This window comes from Malaclemys terrapin, chromosome 18, assembly GCF_027887155.1.
Source record: "Malaclemys terrapin pileata isolate rMalTer1 chromosome 18, rMalTer1.hap1, whole genome shotgun sequence".
Lineage (NCBI taxonomy): Eukaryota > Metazoa > Chordata > Testudines > Emydidae > Malaclemys > Malaclemys terrapin.
The window spans coordinates 12,733,569-12,752,787 of NC_071522.1; the positions used below are offsets into that span (position 1 = coordinate 12,733,569).

Sequence of the window (19,219 nt, forward strand, 5' to 3'; positions counted from 1 at the left end):
CCCCCGCCCTGCTGCTTCCCCTCCCCTCGCCCCGCCTGAGGCCGGCCAGCCGGCCTCCTTCCCCCTGGCTGGGAGGGGCGGGGCTTTCCCGGCTAGGGCAGCCCCAGGAGTGGGAGTGGATAGGCCGGGGGAGGGGCTCAGCCAGGCTGGCCCCTAAAACTCCCCCAGTGGATGGGGGGGAAGGGGCTGAGCCAGGGAGGCGCATCAGGCTCCCCAGGGGCTAGTGGGGAAGAAAGGGAAGAGACCCCTATACCTATAGGCTCTCTCATGGAGGCAAATAGGGAAACTTGGTCAAAAATGGCCCCCGAATGCCCTTTGGCAACTAGGGGGGCTGCAGGGGGATAGACTCCCTCAGTCGGGGCTGGCCCAAGCCACGTGGAGAGACAGTAACAGAAGTTCACAAGGACCAGTCATTTCTCGTGCAGGGATCTGTGTCCCTTACTGAGAGCCCCTGCTAAGAATTCCCACCTGAGCCCTGCCCATTTCCAAGGAGGGTACAGGCACCGTGTTTACACTGCATAACGTACTACACATTTGGTTTCTGGGTTTTAGGTTCCTCTGTCACAACTTCAGCAACATGAGCAATTTTTCAGAAACTTTCTCTTATATCTGCCACTGTGGCAAGAAGTAACATAACTTTCATAATTGTCCTCATGGCCTTTTGGGATAAGAGGTAGTCTGGGGCAGTCCAGGGGTTAAGAGAGCACAGCCGGCAGAGCTAGGCTTTTAAAATGTGTATGTACTTTGTTTGCACCTGCCCATGGCCGTTCCAGCCTTCTTGTCCACTCTTACTTTTGAGTGCACTGAGCAGCTGGACATTCAACTTCCCTTTTATTTAGTATTCTGGATTCAAACATTTTTTCTCCTTTACAAAAGTTGTTTTTAGTTCCCTTTACTGACTCACATTTAAACAACTAGTTTAAAATTAAAAGAAGAGAAATTTTCACTAAAGTGTATGATTCTAAGAATCTGGAGTTAGGGTTAATTTTAATTTACATATACTGTTCTGCTATGACAAACCAGCTACTGGTACCTGGATAACCTAAAAGGGTCCTTTAATGCTACCATTAAAGGGATGTGTAAGAAGGCATCTGAAGAAGTGAGGTTCTTACCCACGAAAGCTTATGCTCCCAATACTTCTGTTAGTCTCAAAGGTGCCACAGGACCCTCTGTTGCTTTTTACAGACTGAGACTAACACAGCTACCCCTCTGATAATTAAAGGGATGCAAAGAAGTTGATCTTGTACAATTGCTTTTTTCTGCTGTATAAAGACCCAAGATCTTTAACATTTTTTTTTTCCAAACAGCAGATTTACCAGGCATATCAAATATTGTCTACCCTGGTTTTGCTGGAGGTCTGTGAAAGGATTCAGATGTGGATTTGTGCTCTCAGCAAGTATTTTGCTAAAACTGACAAAAACTTTTCTTTCAGCTGTTTCAGACATTTGAGTTAAATAAAAACAAACAGAAGACATTGAATTTTAAACAATCTGTATAAAAATCCCTTCCCCTCTCACTCAGGTGTCATTTCCTTAGCATTTATGAGGTCATATTGACCAGTCCACCATTCACACACACAGTATTCCATGAAACAATTGGGGAGGGGGGGAGGAGGGAAAGGAGGAAGATGAATTTATAATCTTAATGAAAAAAATAAGTAAAAGTAAAAATTTCAGGTCATAATAAACGTGCAAAAAATTGACCTGAACAGCTTTATGCCTTTGTAATATTTAATATTCTTTTAAAGGTGAGCCATAGAGATATGACAACCATATTTCCCAAAGGGAAAACTAGACACTGATGGGGGCTAGCCCAAGCCCTCACGGGGCTGGGGTCATTGCTTACTCGAGCCCTCCCACCCCCCTCCCAATGCGGAGCTAGGGGTCGTTGCTCATCCGAGAACTGCCTCCCCCCACCACCACGTGGGGCTGGGGTTGCCACTTGCCCCTCTGCACGTTCCTCCACACCGCACCCCATTTTTTAGATAAATGCCCATTTTTGCCAAAAAAGTTGGGCCGGCCGGGACAGGACTTAAAAAAGGGACCAGCAAAAACAGGACATGTAGTGACCCTACGTAGAGGGCAATGTTTGGATTTACCATACAATATGATATTAGTTATGTGACAGCTAGCGCTCCCAGCCTTACCTATGACCTGTAATGAAGTGGCAAGCTCATTCTGTAGAGAGGACCAACTTAAATTTTTACTTCTGTCCACAGACTGGTGTACAATGGGTCTCCTCGTGATAGCAATGGGGTGGTTTACACAAAGATCAAGGATAGAATATTGCCATTATGTAGTCACTAAACTCTATTCCGTACCTTCTAGCTGTATTCATTCTCTCTCAGGGGGCAAATACTCATCTTTACAAGCACTGCTGTTTCTGCCCTTGGTCTGGTCTCTCCCATTTTCAACTCCCTTTTACATGGGCTTTGCTCTCAACCCCATCACAGGTGCTAAAATGACCAGCCATTAAATAATTATAGGTGATGTGAACTATCATCAAAATGCTCTGAAGTTAATATTTCATCAAGTTGAATGAGAGGTTAGTTAATCTGTGAGCCATTATGTCTATTTACTGATATGAAAACACTGTATTGGTTTATATTTAGTTCACATGTGGAAGATTATCTCTGCATGCAGGAGGAGTAGGAACTTTCCTTTTTGAAAAGAAAGTTTAGATTCTGGAAAACCCATGTTTTGTTGGCCACAAATTCACTGAGTTGTCCGGACCTTCAACAACATAATTCCATCCTCCGGAAGTCAAACTAGTTTCAGGTTGCTTTTATCATTGGTGAGACATTAATTTGCAGCAGTATTATAACTTGGAAATCTAAATTACAAGGACCCAATAAAGCATCATGAGTAAGAGCCCAGTTCAACAGAAACTCTATAAAAAAGTTATTCAGTAACTCTTTTGAAAGGTCTACAGTATGTTCTTCAGCAGCTCACCAGTCCTATTTAGTAGATGCTCCAAAGTGTTTGCAGCGAAAGTTTCCCAAACCCATTAGCCATAGATAATCTACTGTTGTGAGTTACACACCATAGCATAAGGCCTAACCTTGCAAATGTACGAGTAAAGAGGCATTTAAGGTGCCCTACACTTACCGGCCAGACCCGGATATTATTTCCTCCTCCTCTTCCCCCATAGTAAAGCACTTTGAGATCTACAGCTGAAAAATATTATTGCTTTATCAGATTTTGGACCAATGTTTAAAGGATCAATGTCTGGTGCAAAAGGGTACATACACTCACTGAAGAAAGGGAAATAATGTCAAACCAATCTGATAGCTTTCTTTGATAGGATAACGAGCCTTGTGGATAAGGGTGAAGCGGTGGATGTGGTATACCTAGACTTTAGTAAGGCATTTGATACGGTCTCGCATGATATTCTTATCGATAAACTAGGCAAATACAAATTAGATGGGGCTACTATAAGGTGGGTGCATAACTGGCTGGATAACCGTACTCAGAGTTGTTATTAATGGTTCCCAATCCTGCTGGAAAGGCGTAACGAGTGGGGTTCCGCAGGGGTCTGTTTTGGGACCGGCTCTGTTCAATATCTTCATCAACGACTTAGATATTGGCATAGAAAGTACGCTTATTAAGTTTGCGGATGATACCAAACTGGGAGGGATTGCAACTACTTTGGAGGACAGGGTCATAATTCAAAATGATCTGGACAAATTGGAAAAATGGTCTGAGTTAAACAGGATGAAGTTTAACAAAGACAAATGCAAAGTGCTCCACTTAGGAAGGAAAAATCAATTTCACACATACAGAATGGGAAAAGACTGTCTAGGAAGGAGTACGGCAGAAAGGGATCTAGGGGTTATAGTGGACCACAAGCTAAATATGAGTCAACAGTGTGATGCTGTTGCAAAAAAAACAAACATGATTCTGGGATGCATTAACAGGTGTGCTGTGAGCAAGACACGAGAAGTCATTCTTCCGCTCTACTCTGCTCTGGTTAGGCCTCAGCTGGAGTATTGTGTCCAGTTCTGGGCGCCGCATTTTAAAAAAGATGTGGAGAAATTGGAAAGGGTCCAAAGAAGAGCAACAAGAATGATTAAAGGTCTTGAGAACATGACCTATGAAGGAAGGCTGAAAGAACTGGGTTTGTTTAGTTTGGAAAAGAGAAGACTGAGAGGGGACATGATAGCAGTTTTTCAGGTATCTAAAAGGGTGTCATAAGGAGGAGGGAGAGAACTTGTTCACCTTAGCCTCTAAGGATAGAACCAGAAACAATGGGTTTAAACTGCAGCAAGGGAGGTCTAGGTTGGACATTAGGAAAAAGTTCCTAACTGTCAGGGTGGTTAAACACTGGAACAAATTGCCTAGGGAGGTTGTGGAATCTCCATCTCTGGAGATATTTAAGAGTAGGTTAGATAAATGTCTATCAGGGATGGTCTAGACAGTATTTGGTCCTGCCATGCGAGCAGGGGACTGGACTCGATGACCTCTCGAGGTCCCTTCCAGTCCTATAATCTATGAATCTATGAATAAGAGGGAGCTGTAGCCTATTAGGACAGATCTGAAGTCAGCTCACTGTCAGTTTCAGGAAGGGGAATAAGTGACATTTTAAGTACAGTGTATTTTGACAGTCTCAAAGTATTTAATTCCAAAAGCTTCAGTAATCGTTTTAGTTGAAGACTATAAGGTGGTTCTGAAACACCTATTGTCCCACAGTAAGATACACCATCATCAGAAGCAAATCATTTATTCTCTAGTAAACGCTTCAGTTCAACCCATGCACTGTGTGGTGTTAGACTTAGAATTAAAATTTTCATATCATTTATCTTTAGAACATGGAGGAGTCGGATTAATTTTGTATGCTGGTCTAGCAAGTGGGGTACCAGACACCAACACATTTGGAATTCAGCAGCAAACCTCAGCACTGGGCTAGTCTAGATGCGTATATAACCTGTCTCCCATGTTAAAGTCCTCTGTATTGGCTCCCAGGAGGACTCAATGAGGTGAGGTGTCGAAAGATTTGGTTGAGGAATGGATCCTGACTTCTGGGTCAGGAGATTCACTGGCAGGAGAAGACAGAGGTGGTTGCAAGGACAGGCAGATCAGCTCTAGGAACCACAGGTCTTGGCCAAGATGGTGCTATGAAGATGGCTACTAATTTTTCTTGTTTAAATTTGTTTAGGACCTTGATTAGTAAGGGAAGTGGAGGATAAGTGTAAAGCAGTATGTGAGGCTAAGGGAATGACTGGGGCATCTCCCATCGAGTTGCAGCCGTGCCTTCCCCTCAGGCAGAATCATCTGTCCTTTGCAATGGATAGAGTTGCAAAGAGACCTATCTGTGGATGACCCCACATAAGACATCTCTCTCGGAATACCTCGTCGTTCAGTGCCCACTTGTGGTCGACACAGGTGGGATGGGAGCTGGATTTTGCCACACTATGCTTGCTGGGGCCAAGAAAGTGTTGTTAATGAGCACAGCCTTGGGGAGAACTTGCCTTGGATGTATGATGGATGTTCAACAAGGAATGCTGGAGTTCCTGCATCTCCTCCAAGGGAAGTTGTAAATTGTCCACTACATGTTTCATCAGGTTTTGAAAGGCCTTGAAATCATCAGGATAAGATGGTGGACGAGGTATGACAGCCTCATCTGCTGAAGAGGACTTGTGGGAAGGAGGTATTTCTTCCTTCTCAGCTGGTTCTTACTCCTCCATGAGATGTGCCTGAGAAGCAAGGGTCAAAGGCACTGGTTGTTGCCCTGATATGCCTTCTACGAGATGGGATGCTGTAGAACTGGGTTCCACTGTGCCCACTGAAGTGGAGCATAAGGGTGGGCCCCAAGGTTGTCCTTGCCAGTGTGTCTGGATATTTCCCCTGCTGAATGTTTCCTCCTCCATTTGAACCTTGAGGGAGGGAGGCAGGAAGTCAGAGGACCTTTGTATGGACACCTGAAAGTCAGATGAGGTATCATCCCATATCCATCACAGGAGCAAAGGGGGCCAGTACTGGGCCTGGGGAAGGCCCTGAACTTGTAATGGTACTGAGGTGCAGGTTGCCTAGTGAGGAGGTACCTGGAGATGTTAAGTTGGTACCATCTGGAAATCTCTCAATACCCTCTGAGTCTGTGTGGGGATGGTGCAGCATGGGAGGATGAGTTACCATCAAGGATGGCAGGGATGGAGGGTAGGTAGGTTCTAGAAAGAGTTGGTACCGGCAAAGAGTCTCTCTCAAACCTGCTTAGAAGAGGTGATTCAGGATCATTCAGGGTGCGATGGTCCTCATGGAACAGGGATCAGGAGAGCAATCGGGACTCTGTATAGGGATCCTCAGGAGTCAGTCTGTCAGGTGATAATGGAGATGGTACTGAGAAACTGTGTGTGACAAGCATTTCGCCTTGACTCTGGAGGCTCATGCCTTGAAGGCACTGAGTCTGGTGCCACTCTGGGAGGCTTCTTGGTACACTGCTTCTTTGCCAGCAGCTTAGTATGTGGACTGGAGGAGATGGGAGCCCATAACAAGATACAAGGTCTCCTAAGACCAATACCAAAGGGGTGACTTTTGAGGTCTGAGTGGTGGCACAGGGCCCCCAGTGTCTTCACTTATTGCCAGAGCAAAGCTGGTTGGCATATTCGATGTACAAGGGGGGTGACCTAGGCCCCGTGGGTCTCAGACTGCTTGATTAACAGGAGTTTTAGCCTGTCCTCCCTCAATTTCTTAGATCTACTCTTGAAACCTGCACAGATGTTTCATTTAGAGGGGATGTGAGACTCCCCAAGTCAAGGGAGACGCTTGAATGTCCATCACTGCAAGGGAAAGACCTGTTGCAGGTCTGACAGGTTTTTGAAGCTCTGGATTTTGGGCATACCCCAAACTCGAGGCTGCAGATTGAGGCCTGAGAAAAATCAAACACAGGCCTAGATCAGGCAAAGAAAAAAAAAAGGGGAAACCCCTTCCCCCAAAATACAAACTCTGCTAAACAGAAAAAATAGAATCAAAGGAAAATACCATTAAATAAAGAAAATATGAGCAAGAGATGTAGCAAGCCAAGTGGCTAGCTAAACAGACACCACAATGCTCGGTCTCAAGCTGCAGGTGATTGAGAAGGAACTGGAGTGCTGGCTGATCAGCCCCAACCTGTGTACCCTCATGCAGGAGCACGGGAGTGTCTAGGGTGCAGATGCAGACACTGCTGATCACAAACTCCAGTTAAGAGTGCACAGGCGCACACACATGCTCACATGGAGTACCCATAGGGACACTACTAAAAGAAGAATGCATAGTTTGGTAACAGTTCTTACTGCAAAGTAGCTTCTCTGATCTAGGCATAGTAAGTAGTTGGTTCATGTTCAAAGAGAACTTCGTTCAGCTCATTGATCAGATTTCAGAGTAGCAGCCGTGTTAGTCTGTATCCGCAAAAAGAAGAACAGGAGTACTTGTGGCACCTTAGAGACTAACATTTATTAGAGCATAAGCTTTCGTGGACTACAGCCCACTTCTTCGGATGCATATGTTCCATTCTATATGCATCCGAAGAAGTGGGCTGTAGTCCACGAAAGCTTATGCTCTAATAAATTTGTTAGTCTCTAAGGTGCCACAAGTACTCCTGTTCTTTTTTCATTGATCAGAGATTCCCTAATGCACTATTTTCAGTAGCATTAACCGACTATGGTTCGGATTTTCTACACTTATGAAAATGAGAAGCAATCACTAACAACATATAGTTATTGTGACATAAAATGTTAGCAGCCTGTCTTCTCCATTTCAGTGACCTATATTGACCTTATCTGGTAGCCAAATATTTTGATTGGCAAGTACTTACTATTGTTTACGGTCACTGCTGCTATTCCAGCAGTAATAAAGACTCACTATTCTCTGATTCCTCAAAAGTGGGCCAATACAAATACAAAAATCCTTCAAGTTATTTCCTGCTCTGGATTTCCCAATGTATCCTGTCTTTTTGTGTCTGTCTTCCTTATAATCTCTTTGGGACTGGGAAAAACGTCCTTTTATATCTTAAACAGTGCAAAGTACATTATTGCTTAAATATGCCATCTACATAGCTTACATGGTAGATAGGTTTGTCGTTTACTGTCTGCCCGTGGGCAAGGCTAAATATCTTAAGCCATTTGCTTTAAAAACCTGTCACCATTTTATTTTCCATAGCAGACACAGTCCAGTTATCTAAGTGCTAGACTGGAACCCAAATTACCACAGGAAATATGCAGAGATTTGAGTTCTACTTACAGCTCTGACACCAGCTTCTTCTAGAGCCGTGGGTAAGTCACCACAACCTCGCCACCTGTCTTCCCATTTGTAAAATGAGTATGAAATTCACCCACCTCAGGGAGGTAATTGAGACTTAATTTATGCCTGTGACAGAACGTTGGTGGTTTGATAAATGAATTTGAAATACCGTAGCTAGAAAAGCACTGTAGAAGAATCACGTCATTTGACTACTCCACTGCTCTGTTTCAGTGATCTTTTTCCAAGGTCAAAATCTGTTCTGATACTGAGACTCTTCGATGTATTTAAAGTCAGAGGTTCATATCCAAAATCTAGAGCACACAAACACCCAATGTTTCTTCCCCTCCACAAATATGGAAAAAAGCAGGTGCCTGACATAAGTAAACAAATATTTAAACAGCAGCATTACAATAAAAGCAGGATTTTTGAAGAACTCATTAACAAAGGACTAATGCACATATTTTTATTTAACAGCAATTTAGTATGCAGTAGCTAAAAGGTGTGTACATTTTTTTTATTTAGTTAGTTTTAGGAAAGAGACAAATGTGTACCTGGATATCAGAATTAGCACCTAATGTATATAGAGAAAATAAACACTCACTACAAGCATTGATCAGGTCTTAAACAGTCTAGGAGCAGAGTCTCATCAACATACAGTAACTACTCAGAGTAATTTCTTGTGATCAACTGACTCACTGCTGCATCTCTGCAGGGAAATGTGGGTAATTAGTTACCTTTAAAACACTAGGAATGCATAGTTCAAACCGTTAAACACAGCAATTTGAGAATTAAAAATAGGACAAGTCACAGTTTTGGTCTGAAATTATTGCAGTGCAAATTTTGAAGTATCAGTATTTTTAAAGCAATGGAATACAATGAAGAGATAGGTACCCTCCCCTTGATGGAAAAATTTTTAATGTTGCTTAAGAACAGCCCTTAGCCAAGCTAAGGAAAGTCTCTCTGAAAAGCATTAAATATCACAGGTACACATACAAGCCATGGCAGACTAAATTAACTGGAAGATATTTAAAATGATATATAAAATGTTTCACTGGAGTATAAAAAAATCTGCAAATGGTTACATATTTTGTGGAGTGGACTACTGGGTTATTTTTCACATGAAATACAGTACACAGTGATGTAAAGCTTTTGTGAAGTGAACTGTATTAACCTTGATTAACTTGTTCACTTTCAGCACTCAAAAAAAAAAAATCACTAAAGCCTGGAATAGTGCAATTTTGTAAAAATAAATGTACTCTTTCTTGCTCATAGCAGAGTCATGCTCTTAATAAAGCAGCCTCTAAAACATGTTCATATGATGCATGCCTGGATTGTGGAGGGGGGAAAGGGGCGGGGGAAGTGGTCAAGGCCCAACCCATCAGTGAGAAATGGCTAAACAATACAAACTCACTGTATTAGGAAGGGAGTAAGTCACTGTTAGTCGAGCATTTGAGCCATTTCCCCCACAACTATCACCACATGTTCCAAGTCTGCCATTTTCCTCTCCTTCCAAAACCTGCTTCAATGCTTTCTCTTCTTAGAAATAAGCAACACCAACACCTACCTGCAACCCAACAGACCACCAGCGTACTGACAAAAATGGAGGAAAATGTTAAGATGAAAAAATATTTCCATTTTCAGATCCCAAGAGTTATTATAAAGGAGCTTAAAAGCTATGAATACTACGATATAGTTCTGTCAAGCTTTCAAATCTGCAGTTCATTCTGTTGCATCACCCAGCTTGCTAAAATACATTAATGGCGTACTTCCTTATATACTGTGAAGTTAATATTGAACTAAATAAAAGGTGCTAAAAATGGACATTTTTATATATCATTTTGTACTAATACACACGGTGCCATGCACATTTGAAACATTACTTTTTTAAACCTATTTACAATTCTACATAGTTATTTTACACTATATCTTTCATCATTACAACTATAGAATAAATTCGGACTCTGGAACACTGGTACCTTTGAGTTTCTGCTAGAACGCCCAACCTTGCATTATTCAAGAAGTACTGCTAATCTTTTTCTTCTTAAATTTAAATTAAACTCATTATTTAAAAACACATAAGTGCATGCCTAGAAGGAAGCTTTCAGGAAAAAGTTGTCAATGGACTAGTGTTGCTTAAAAATTACATTGGCTTTGTGTAGAAAATTTAAATTCAGTTCAAAAAACCACAAAAGCCTAATAGAAACCTACTTTGACTAAAATAAATACAATTTATTACACTCTAAACAAAATAATTGTACCTTTAAAAATGTACTGATTTAAACTCATTTGATTTTTTAGCCTCAAACTTATTCCCCTTTCCAAGCAGCAAACAGTAATAGGTGTGTACAAATTCCTTTTGAAGTTAATACTTTCCTGGTAAATTATCATCCAGCATAAACCTGAGGCTGCAGTGGTGGGGGCAATTTGTCATTCTCTACGTTTTCAGAGTCAATAGCTGCTAAGGGTTGATTTTTTGGATTTATTTCCAATGGATATTTTTCAACAATATCTTGGACTTCCTTAGTAATTCCGTCAGTCCAATCTATAAGGTCTTTCTCAAGCTTCTTGGCTTCACTGACAATTCTTTCCTGCCTCTCATTCAATTGAGAGAGGAGGTCTAAGTTTTTATACATCTGTTTAACACCTAGGCACACATCAGATGACCAGTTTTCAGATTCTTGTTTCTTTGGAGACGTTTGGCCCGACATGTAGCGATCAAAATCCTCCTGGCTTAGATTTAAAGATTGAGCGTCCAGCTTTTCAATGAAGGCCACAGCACAGCACTACACATAGAACAGAGAGAGTGTGTCATTGCAGGGTACATGATGCAAGTCATAGCCCATAACAACAAGTGTTCTGCATTTTAATCGTGCTGTTATATAAACAATATGGTGGTTGCTTTAATGGTTCAATAGATCACCTGACAGCAAATTGCTGCTCTCCTGAAAAGCCTCTCAGCGTAGCCTGGTTAAAAAAAAGCAGTTCACAAAAAATAAAAATAACTTAACATTTTAAGAAACTGCAGAACACCACTCAGATCAGGTCATCTTGGCTGTACAAAGCAATTGTGTGCTGACTGAATGAGGAAGTTCCATTGCAAACTATGGGTCACTGCATTTTGAAAAAGAACAGTAAGTGAAAGAATGAAAAGACAAAGTTGACAGCAGCATGTTTAATTTAGCCTTTATACTATGTGCATTTGTTTTAGTTATGTACCGAGCATAATTTCATGCTACGCTATCTAATCTGTTTCTAAAAAAGTAAATGGGAGGGATGTATCTCAGCTTGAAGTGTTCTCCTTCTGAAAGCATTATTTTGAACAAACATTGAAGTATTTCATACTAAGAAAACAAATCATTTTTCTCGTAGAAGTGTTACATATGCAAATTCCGGGGTATCCAAGTTCATAGTTTTGTTCAGCCAAAAACAACATGCCTGCCCTGTTCTAGGGTAGTCCACGAAAGCTTATGCTCTAATAAATTTGTTAGTCTCTAAGGTGCCACAAGTACTCCTGTTCTTCTTTTTGCGGATACAGACTAACACGGCTGTTACTCTGAAACTTCCACAGGACTGTCCCTCTCTATCAATGACTTGATCCTGTAGGCCTTTCACATGATTAACTCCCACCGACGCAAATGGCAACTGTGCATGCACAAGCGCTGCATAATTGAGCCTCAACAGATTTTGAATAGCTGGTAGTCAGTCAACCTTCTCAAAACTGTTACAAGTTAATCGTTCTTCATCTGTTATATCTTTAATGCCTGATCCTTGAGGTTAACATAAATCAAGTGGTAGCTGAACTTTCACTTTTCTTACAAAATAAAAGCTTGCCCAGGTCTGAACAGGCAGAACACTGGTCAGAATCAAAGGCCTGAACTGGTTAAAGAAGTGGCTATGAAACCAGAGCACTGTTTGGTTCATCTAACTTAGAAGAGATGAGGAAAGAAGAAGAAATGAAAAGTGAAAGGGAGTGCACTCCAGCCTGAACAGCAATACACTGTTTCATAAGAATACTTTCACATTATCTTGTGACTCCATTTTCTGCTTCCTTCAGTATTAAGACATTCACCTTTGCTGGGAATGCCTTGATCAAACAGCAGATGATCATATCGTATAGAGCATCAACACTGTTCTTGAACTTACCAGATTGGTAAAATAGTAGCCATCCTCTCCAGTCATTAACCTGCTTGGATTACAGAAGCGGGTTATATACTGGATGTTGGACTGCAGACGGGGTGGGTTTCCCTTCAAAACAATATATATGAGTGTTGGTAAGAAGTCATCAGCAGAAGCTGGTTCGTTTTTTGTGATTTTTATAGCGTTGAAGATATGTTTGCTGCATTGGGTGATGCATGCTAATTTATCACGAGGGACACGTTTTGAATCCATTTCGATAATATCTGTAAGATAAAAACCCTATATAGTTAGATCTCCAGTCATCAGAAGCCCACACTAGTGAATCCATATGTAAAGGGTGACCCACTGGATTGCTATCAGATTGCACTATTTGTGTTTAATTTACTCTACTTGATGCTGTATGAAAACTAAGTATTAATATGCCTCCCACTTCAACCTAGTTCCTGAGTAAACATGGCTGGATTTATTCTCACAACACTTCCATGAGGTAAGGAAATATTATTCCCATTTTATAGGTGGGAAACTTGCCCAACATCACCCAATTAGTCTGTGGCAGATCCAAAAACTGAACCCATTTCTTGAAAAGCAGAACTAAGAGTTTTGTTTGATCTCAATAGTTGACAAAGTAAACAGTACAAATATTAGGATTCACAAAGGAATGATGACAGATATGCTCCAAGGTCCTGATTCAGCATGGTAGCTAAGCACCTCAATCTTACCAATCACAACCTTATCAATGAGACTACTCTCATGCTTAAAGTTAAGCATGGGTTTAAGTGCTTTGCTGAATTGGGGCCTAAGTGAGGCATATCTACCCCTAAAGATACCAGTGACACAAATGCGAGTTACAGAAGCAAGATTTTTCCAAAGCGTTTCTGCAGAGGAATGAATTTATGTATATAATATTCAGGATTGTAGACACTTGTTTAAAGCAGGAAATATAGTCTCTATGAAAAAGTAGGTGTTTGTACTTTTTACTTCTTCAAATAGTTAATTTAGAGAAGATAAGCTAGTTTATAGTTCACAAACCTGTAATTGCTTTCACAACCATATCGGAGACTTCAGAAATTTCTTCATTAACAGGAACACACAGCATTTGTGGAGTTACCCAGTGTAAAGCCCTATCAAGAGAAACAAATGAAAACACACATCACCCATAGCGGTGAAGTCGTCTGAGGTCAGCTGCAAAGGTTAACAGTATGCTAACAGCTTCTTTAATTAAGCGATCATATGAGGAGCCTTCTGTTTGACAAGGCAAGCACTTCAACCCACTAAGGAAACTAGATTACTGCCCAGAAAAATATTTATATTATAATTAATATGCTACGAGTGCATGATTATTTTAAATGAAATAAGACAGCGTAGTCATTTCCATTACCTTAACAAAAAGCTATAAAAGAATTAATCCAAAACCTTGTCTTCAGTTAATAGATTAATGCCACTCTTGGGCACAGATTTCTGCATGCTAGTTTCGGCATGAGTGGCATAGACACCACTCATGCGATTTTGGACTTGTAGATGCTTTCTCTTCAGAAATCCTTACCTGATTCTCTTTTGGACAACCAGATCTTTCTTCTCATCATCAGTTGTTTCGGGGCAGAACACATATTTATACAATCGAGTCATGATATATTTTTCAATCTGGTCCATTGTTTTCTCAACTTTTTCTGGGGAAACTGAAAGATACAAACCCATCCCCCAAACGTAGTAAATTAGATGGTTTACGGAACCATAGGATTGTTTGTGAAGACTTAATGCCAGTTGGCCACAATAATCACTGAGTCAGCACAGGTCTGAGTTATTCTCTTCTACTGCTCAAGTCAAATGTGAGTTAAACAATAGGTACTAATGTACCGAATCTAGTGCTTTTCAGAAGTAAAGAATAATACAATAATAAGGAGTGAGTGTGGATGCTCGGAGATAACCATATGTCTAGGGCCACGCAAGGCATGAAGCTGAAGATCAAACAGGTTCCTAGCTCCAAAGGGGTTTAATATCGAGGTTAAAAAAAATTACTTAAACCCCTGAACGGATATGCTCCTTGGCACAGTTTACAATGTGGAGACGTTTAATATACTTTGCTTTCAACTTTGGAGTTTCTGCCTCTCAGGAACCAAAAGGAAAGTGGGCTTGTTTCAAGGGTCAGAATAGTCATGCCTATTAAAAAGTAACAATGTCACAGAGGGAGGGAGAGAGAGAACATGAGAGATTCAGGAGATGCAAGTGGCCTAAACATTATATTGTTTCAATGATAAGGTGTGAGAGAAAGAAGAGTCTGATACCTTTTGAACGGGTCTGTAATTTCTCTCCTATGTTTTGATAGAAGTCCTGGGCACATTCAGATTGTTCCTCAATACTTAATTCCTAGGACAGAACACTGATATTAAGTGAAAAAACAGCATGGTGCCACACAAACGGTAAATGGCAGAGAAGTAGTCATGTACCTATGCTTTCATGGAAAATATCTAACAGCAGCAAGAGTTCTACAGAACACAGATTTATTTGAACCATGAAACAGGACAAACTATCTTCTTGGTATTGTGATTTGAAGACCATGTTTATTTGTTCTGCTCAATGCCACAAACACGAATGGGTGGAATGATGGAGCTGTATTTAAAGTATGGGGCTGGGCACTGCAACAGACTTCCTGTGTGACCCGGAAAAAGTCACAATGTTTTCATGCTTCAATTTTCTCATTTGTAAAATGGAAACAGAGTTTGTTAACCTAAGAGAGAAGTTGTGACATTTAATTTGTTAACATTTTTAAAGCAATTTGAAATGGAGGCACTATAAAAGTGCAAAGTGCTGTTACTACTGACAATGGCAGTAACCATTGGAACACAAAGATTAATTTCTAATGTTGGACCATGATTCAGCAAGCCATTTCTATTCAGCAAAGCATTTAAGCACTTGTTTAGCTTTTAAGCATGTCCTTAAGTCTCATTTAAGTCAATGGAACTTAAGCATGCGCTCACACGTTGTGTGTGCACAGAAAGAGCAACCTGTGCTGTAAGAAGGTAATAAGTATTACTTGGAGGGAAAACTTCATGACAGAACCATTTACACAGGTAGTGACAGAGAAGCAGTCTTCCTCAGCTGATGACCAATTCCTAGAGCTTCAGTGGTGTTTGTACAAGCACACAAGCAAACTGGCAACAGAAAGCTGAGGGTGGCCTCAGTTTTCAAAGGAGCAAAAGCAATGACTTTTATTTTGGAATGACAAAAGGAATAATTTTAACATTTTAAAGTTCCACGAGCCTTAAAAGCATTTTATACTTAACTTTATTTTCTATTAAAGTAAGAGACAGGTTCACAAATCTTCTGACTTTTCTATGACTTATAAATGAGAGAAAGGGAGGGGGACTGTAATGAAAATGGTGACAATCTGAAATTCCAGTTAATTTTCAGGTTGCCATTTGTATTGCTATAGTTGAAACACAAGAAAATAGTATTAACAGTAGATACTCAATGTTTAATGCCCTTCATTTAAAAAAAATCCCAGATTTTATAAAAACTATTGTTTTTCTTATCCATTTTCCCCAAATTTTGGAGTACACAAAAATACTGATTATCTTGAGAAAATCCAATACTGCATTTATGTTAATAAATTAGTCCAGTGTAATGGAATATATGCATACACATGCTTGTGTAAGTATGTACTGCTTATATATAGTACATGAAATAAACCACAGCATTAAACTGTGCTTACATTCAGTACTCTTACTTTTCTCTATTTGTTGCTTTTTCTGTCCTCCTGTCCCCCAATATTTACCCAGAAAACTGTGAAGTTATTTTTTGCACCTTTTTTTAAGCTTTCAAATTTTACAGTAAGCACCAATAAATTCTTGAGAAACTTCAAACAAAATAAAAACCAAAACTGAAGGGCCTTATGAATGCTGTATCATTTCAACCCTAGGTGGCACTACAGCCACATCAATATTTCAATGGAGAACTGACAATATAGCTTTTTGTATAAAGCCGGGGTAGGCAACCGGCGGCACACGTGCCGAAGGCGGCACGTGAGCTGATTTTCAGTGGCACTCACAATGCCGGGGTCCTGGCCACCGGTCCAGGGGGCTCTGCATTTTAATTTAATTTTAAATGAAGCTTCTTAAACATTTTAAAAACCTTATTTACTTTACATACAACAGTAGTTTAGTTCTATATTATAGACTTCTATAAAGAGACCTTCTAAAAACATTAAAATGTATTACTGGCATGCGAAACCTTAAATTAGAGTGAATAAATGAAGACTCAGCACACCACTTCTGAAAGGTTGCAGACCCCTTGTATAAAGGATTAAAATCTTTTGTTTCTGCCTAAGTCACTCATTTTTAATGTGTGTCACTTATATAATGCATGTGATATACCTACCCTTTTGTGATGCATTGCTTCCAAAAACATTTTGCACTGCTTATAAATTTCTTGACCAGATTTATGATAGGTCTTGAGAAACTCTATAAACTCCTTGGACGCTCGATCTGTCTCAATGCTGACCTGCCTGTTTATTGAAGGGCTAGGAGCCTTAGCTTCATGAATGTCTGCTGGGAAAATTAGAAACAATTAGAGATTAATTGTACTAATCAGTTAATGCATCAGATTTAAAAAATTATAGCAAGACAAATCTAATTTAAACTTTTATACGTAAAGATGAATTTTTCTTTTCTGAAGAAAGCAGGATTAAATAGTGACACGTTGAACCACCACCAAAGGCAACTGCTTATTAAGCCAACATTCACAAATATTTAAAGCCAGATTCTCATTTACATTAATGACCCCTTACATTAATTTTGACAGTATAAAGGAGACAACGTCGGTGCAAGTTACAGTTACATGCTCACTTGAAAACCCTTTATATTGCCAGAGCAGTGTTAGTGTAAGTGAGAATCTGGCTTTAATGTTTGACTCAGAGCAGAAACACCAAATATGCTCCAGTTTTCCACATGGAGCTCAACAACAGATGGGAAATACCCGACCCTTTGTTTAGTGGGATTTGTTTCAGTCGTGGATGCAAGTTTACAAAGCTGGAAATGTATACATTAACATGGGGTTTCCACACATTTCTCTTCTGGAAATACGTACTTCAGAAAATATTGGTTGCATTTGACAAGACAGACATACAAAACTTGATAGGATCTTCTCTACCCAAGTTTAGCACACCCACCTCTCAGTCTGCCAGCCAACACTGTCAAAATGAATGATTGAATGTAAGATGATGTAAATGAACATGATGAAAAGCGAGAAGCAAAGAGACAGAAAAAAACATGAAAATATTCTTAATAAGCAGATCTTCAACGCAAACAATCCCATTTATGACATGCAGAACAAGAGAATGCACTGTGTCAGTAGCCATACATGCAGGACTTCAAAAAAATCAAAGATTTCCTTTAAATAAGAGGAAAATAATTTGTCCATTAAGTTAATATATTTAATTTTGTTTCTTACTCAATAGGATTTTTATAGGCTCAACACTATGTCAGATTCATCTCTCACGTTTAACTTCACATATTTCAATGGAGTTGTACACCAGGGATGAATTTGACCAGCAATGTTTAAGAGAGAGACTCTTCAAGGGCGTCTCAATTAGCAATATAGTCTTCTCGATGGAAATCAGTATAGACACTATTAGCAGTAACGCAGTTACAGTAACTCCACACTTAATGTCGTCCCAGTTAATGTTGTTTCATTATGTTGCTGATCAGTTAGAACATGCTCGTTTAAAGTTGTGCAATGCTCCTTTATAACACTGTTTGGCAGCCGCCTGCTTTGTCCACTACTTGCAGAAAGAGCAGCCCGTTGGAGCTAGCTGGTGGGGGCTTGGAATCAGGATGCACCGGCAGCCCCCCTATCAGCTCCCCTAAGTTCCCTGTGTGGCAGCCACCCAGCAGGCTATCAATTGCTGGGCAGTTCAGCTGTCCCTCCTCCCACTGCCGTGTGCTGCTCCTGCCCTCTGCCTTGGAGCTGCTCAGGGGAGCCTCCTGCTTGCTGTGCGGGGGAAGGGAAGAGGGGTGATAACGTCAGGGTGTCCCGCTCCCCGCTCCTTTACCCCATCTCCACAGAGCGGGGGGGAGGGTACGGGGGGGAACACCACAGAGCTCAGGATGGAGGGAGCTTGCTGGCAGCAGCTGCTGTCTCAGCTTGCTGATCTACTTAAAAAGGCAGTGTACTTAGAGTGGGGTCAGCGTACTTAATGGGGAATGTGCATCGTGCGCACACACACACACACACACACACACACAGTCTCTCTGCCATGCTGTCTCCCCTCCTTCCATTCGTGCTGCCTTGTAGAGTGAGAGGCTACTTTAACAACATGTTAACCCTTGAGGGCTCCGCCGGGTGCTAGTTAATCATTTAGCAGTAAGGCATTCCCTGGGAAATATCCCACCCTCTGACTTCACCACCTCAACCAAGCTTCACAATCATCATTGCTGTGTACAGTATTGTTTGTTTAAAACCTATACTGTGCATATGTAAAGTTTCCCTGGAACCTAACCCCCGCCCTATTTACATTAATTCTTATGGGGAAATTGGATTCGCTTAACATCGTTTCGCTTAAAGTAGCATTTTTCAGGAACATAACTTCAACATTAAGCGAGGAGTTACTGTACCGTATGTGTTAAAATTTTACTCCTTATAAGCCATATAAATAGAAGTATTTGAATTCTATCAGTTAAGATCAATATTGCTAAAGCAAATCCATTCATTTCTATTTATACCCAAAGGTTGTTCTTTAAGTATAAAGAGGAATTTAAAAAAATTCTGAAGATTCAAAGCAGAGATTTTTGTGTGGTATGCAAGAATGGAGTCTACATAGTAATTTGAATACTACTTAAATGCAATCTAGTAGATTACCATGACAGAGTAAATAA

General features: G+C 40.6%; 1 protein-coding gene across 4 annotated transcripts in view; it reads right to left on the reverse strand.

Moving 5' to 3' along the window:
• Positions 1 to 8,662: 8,662 nt before the first annotated feature.
• Positions 8,663 to 19,219, reverse strand: part of RABGEF1 (RAB guanine nucleotide exchange factor 1) — a 34,017-nt gene continuing 23,460 nt past the window's right edge. For 3 of the 4 annotated variants that reach the window (XM_054007996.1, XM_054007995.1, XM_054007994.1), the window contains 6 exons: positions 16,725 to 16,894; positions 14,633 to 14,714; positions 13,894 to 14,026; positions 13,380 to 13,471; positions 12,357 to 12,613; positions 8,663 to 10,996 (listed from right to left, as the gene is read on the reverse strand). In XM_054007996.1, coding sequence (XP_053863971.1) covers positions 10,598 to 10,996; positions 12,357 to 12,613; positions 13,380 to 13,471; positions 13,894 to 14,026; positions 14,633 to 14,714; positions 16,725 to 16,894 — 1,133 coding nt within the window. In that variant the 3' untranslated portion in view covers positions 8,663 to 10,597. The remainder of the gene's footprint in view (positions 10,997 to 12,356; positions 12,614 to 13,379; positions 13,472 to 13,893; positions 14,027 to 14,632; positions 14,715 to 16,724; positions 16,895 to 19,219) is intronic. The other variant, XM_054007993.1, reaches the window with a different exon arrangement.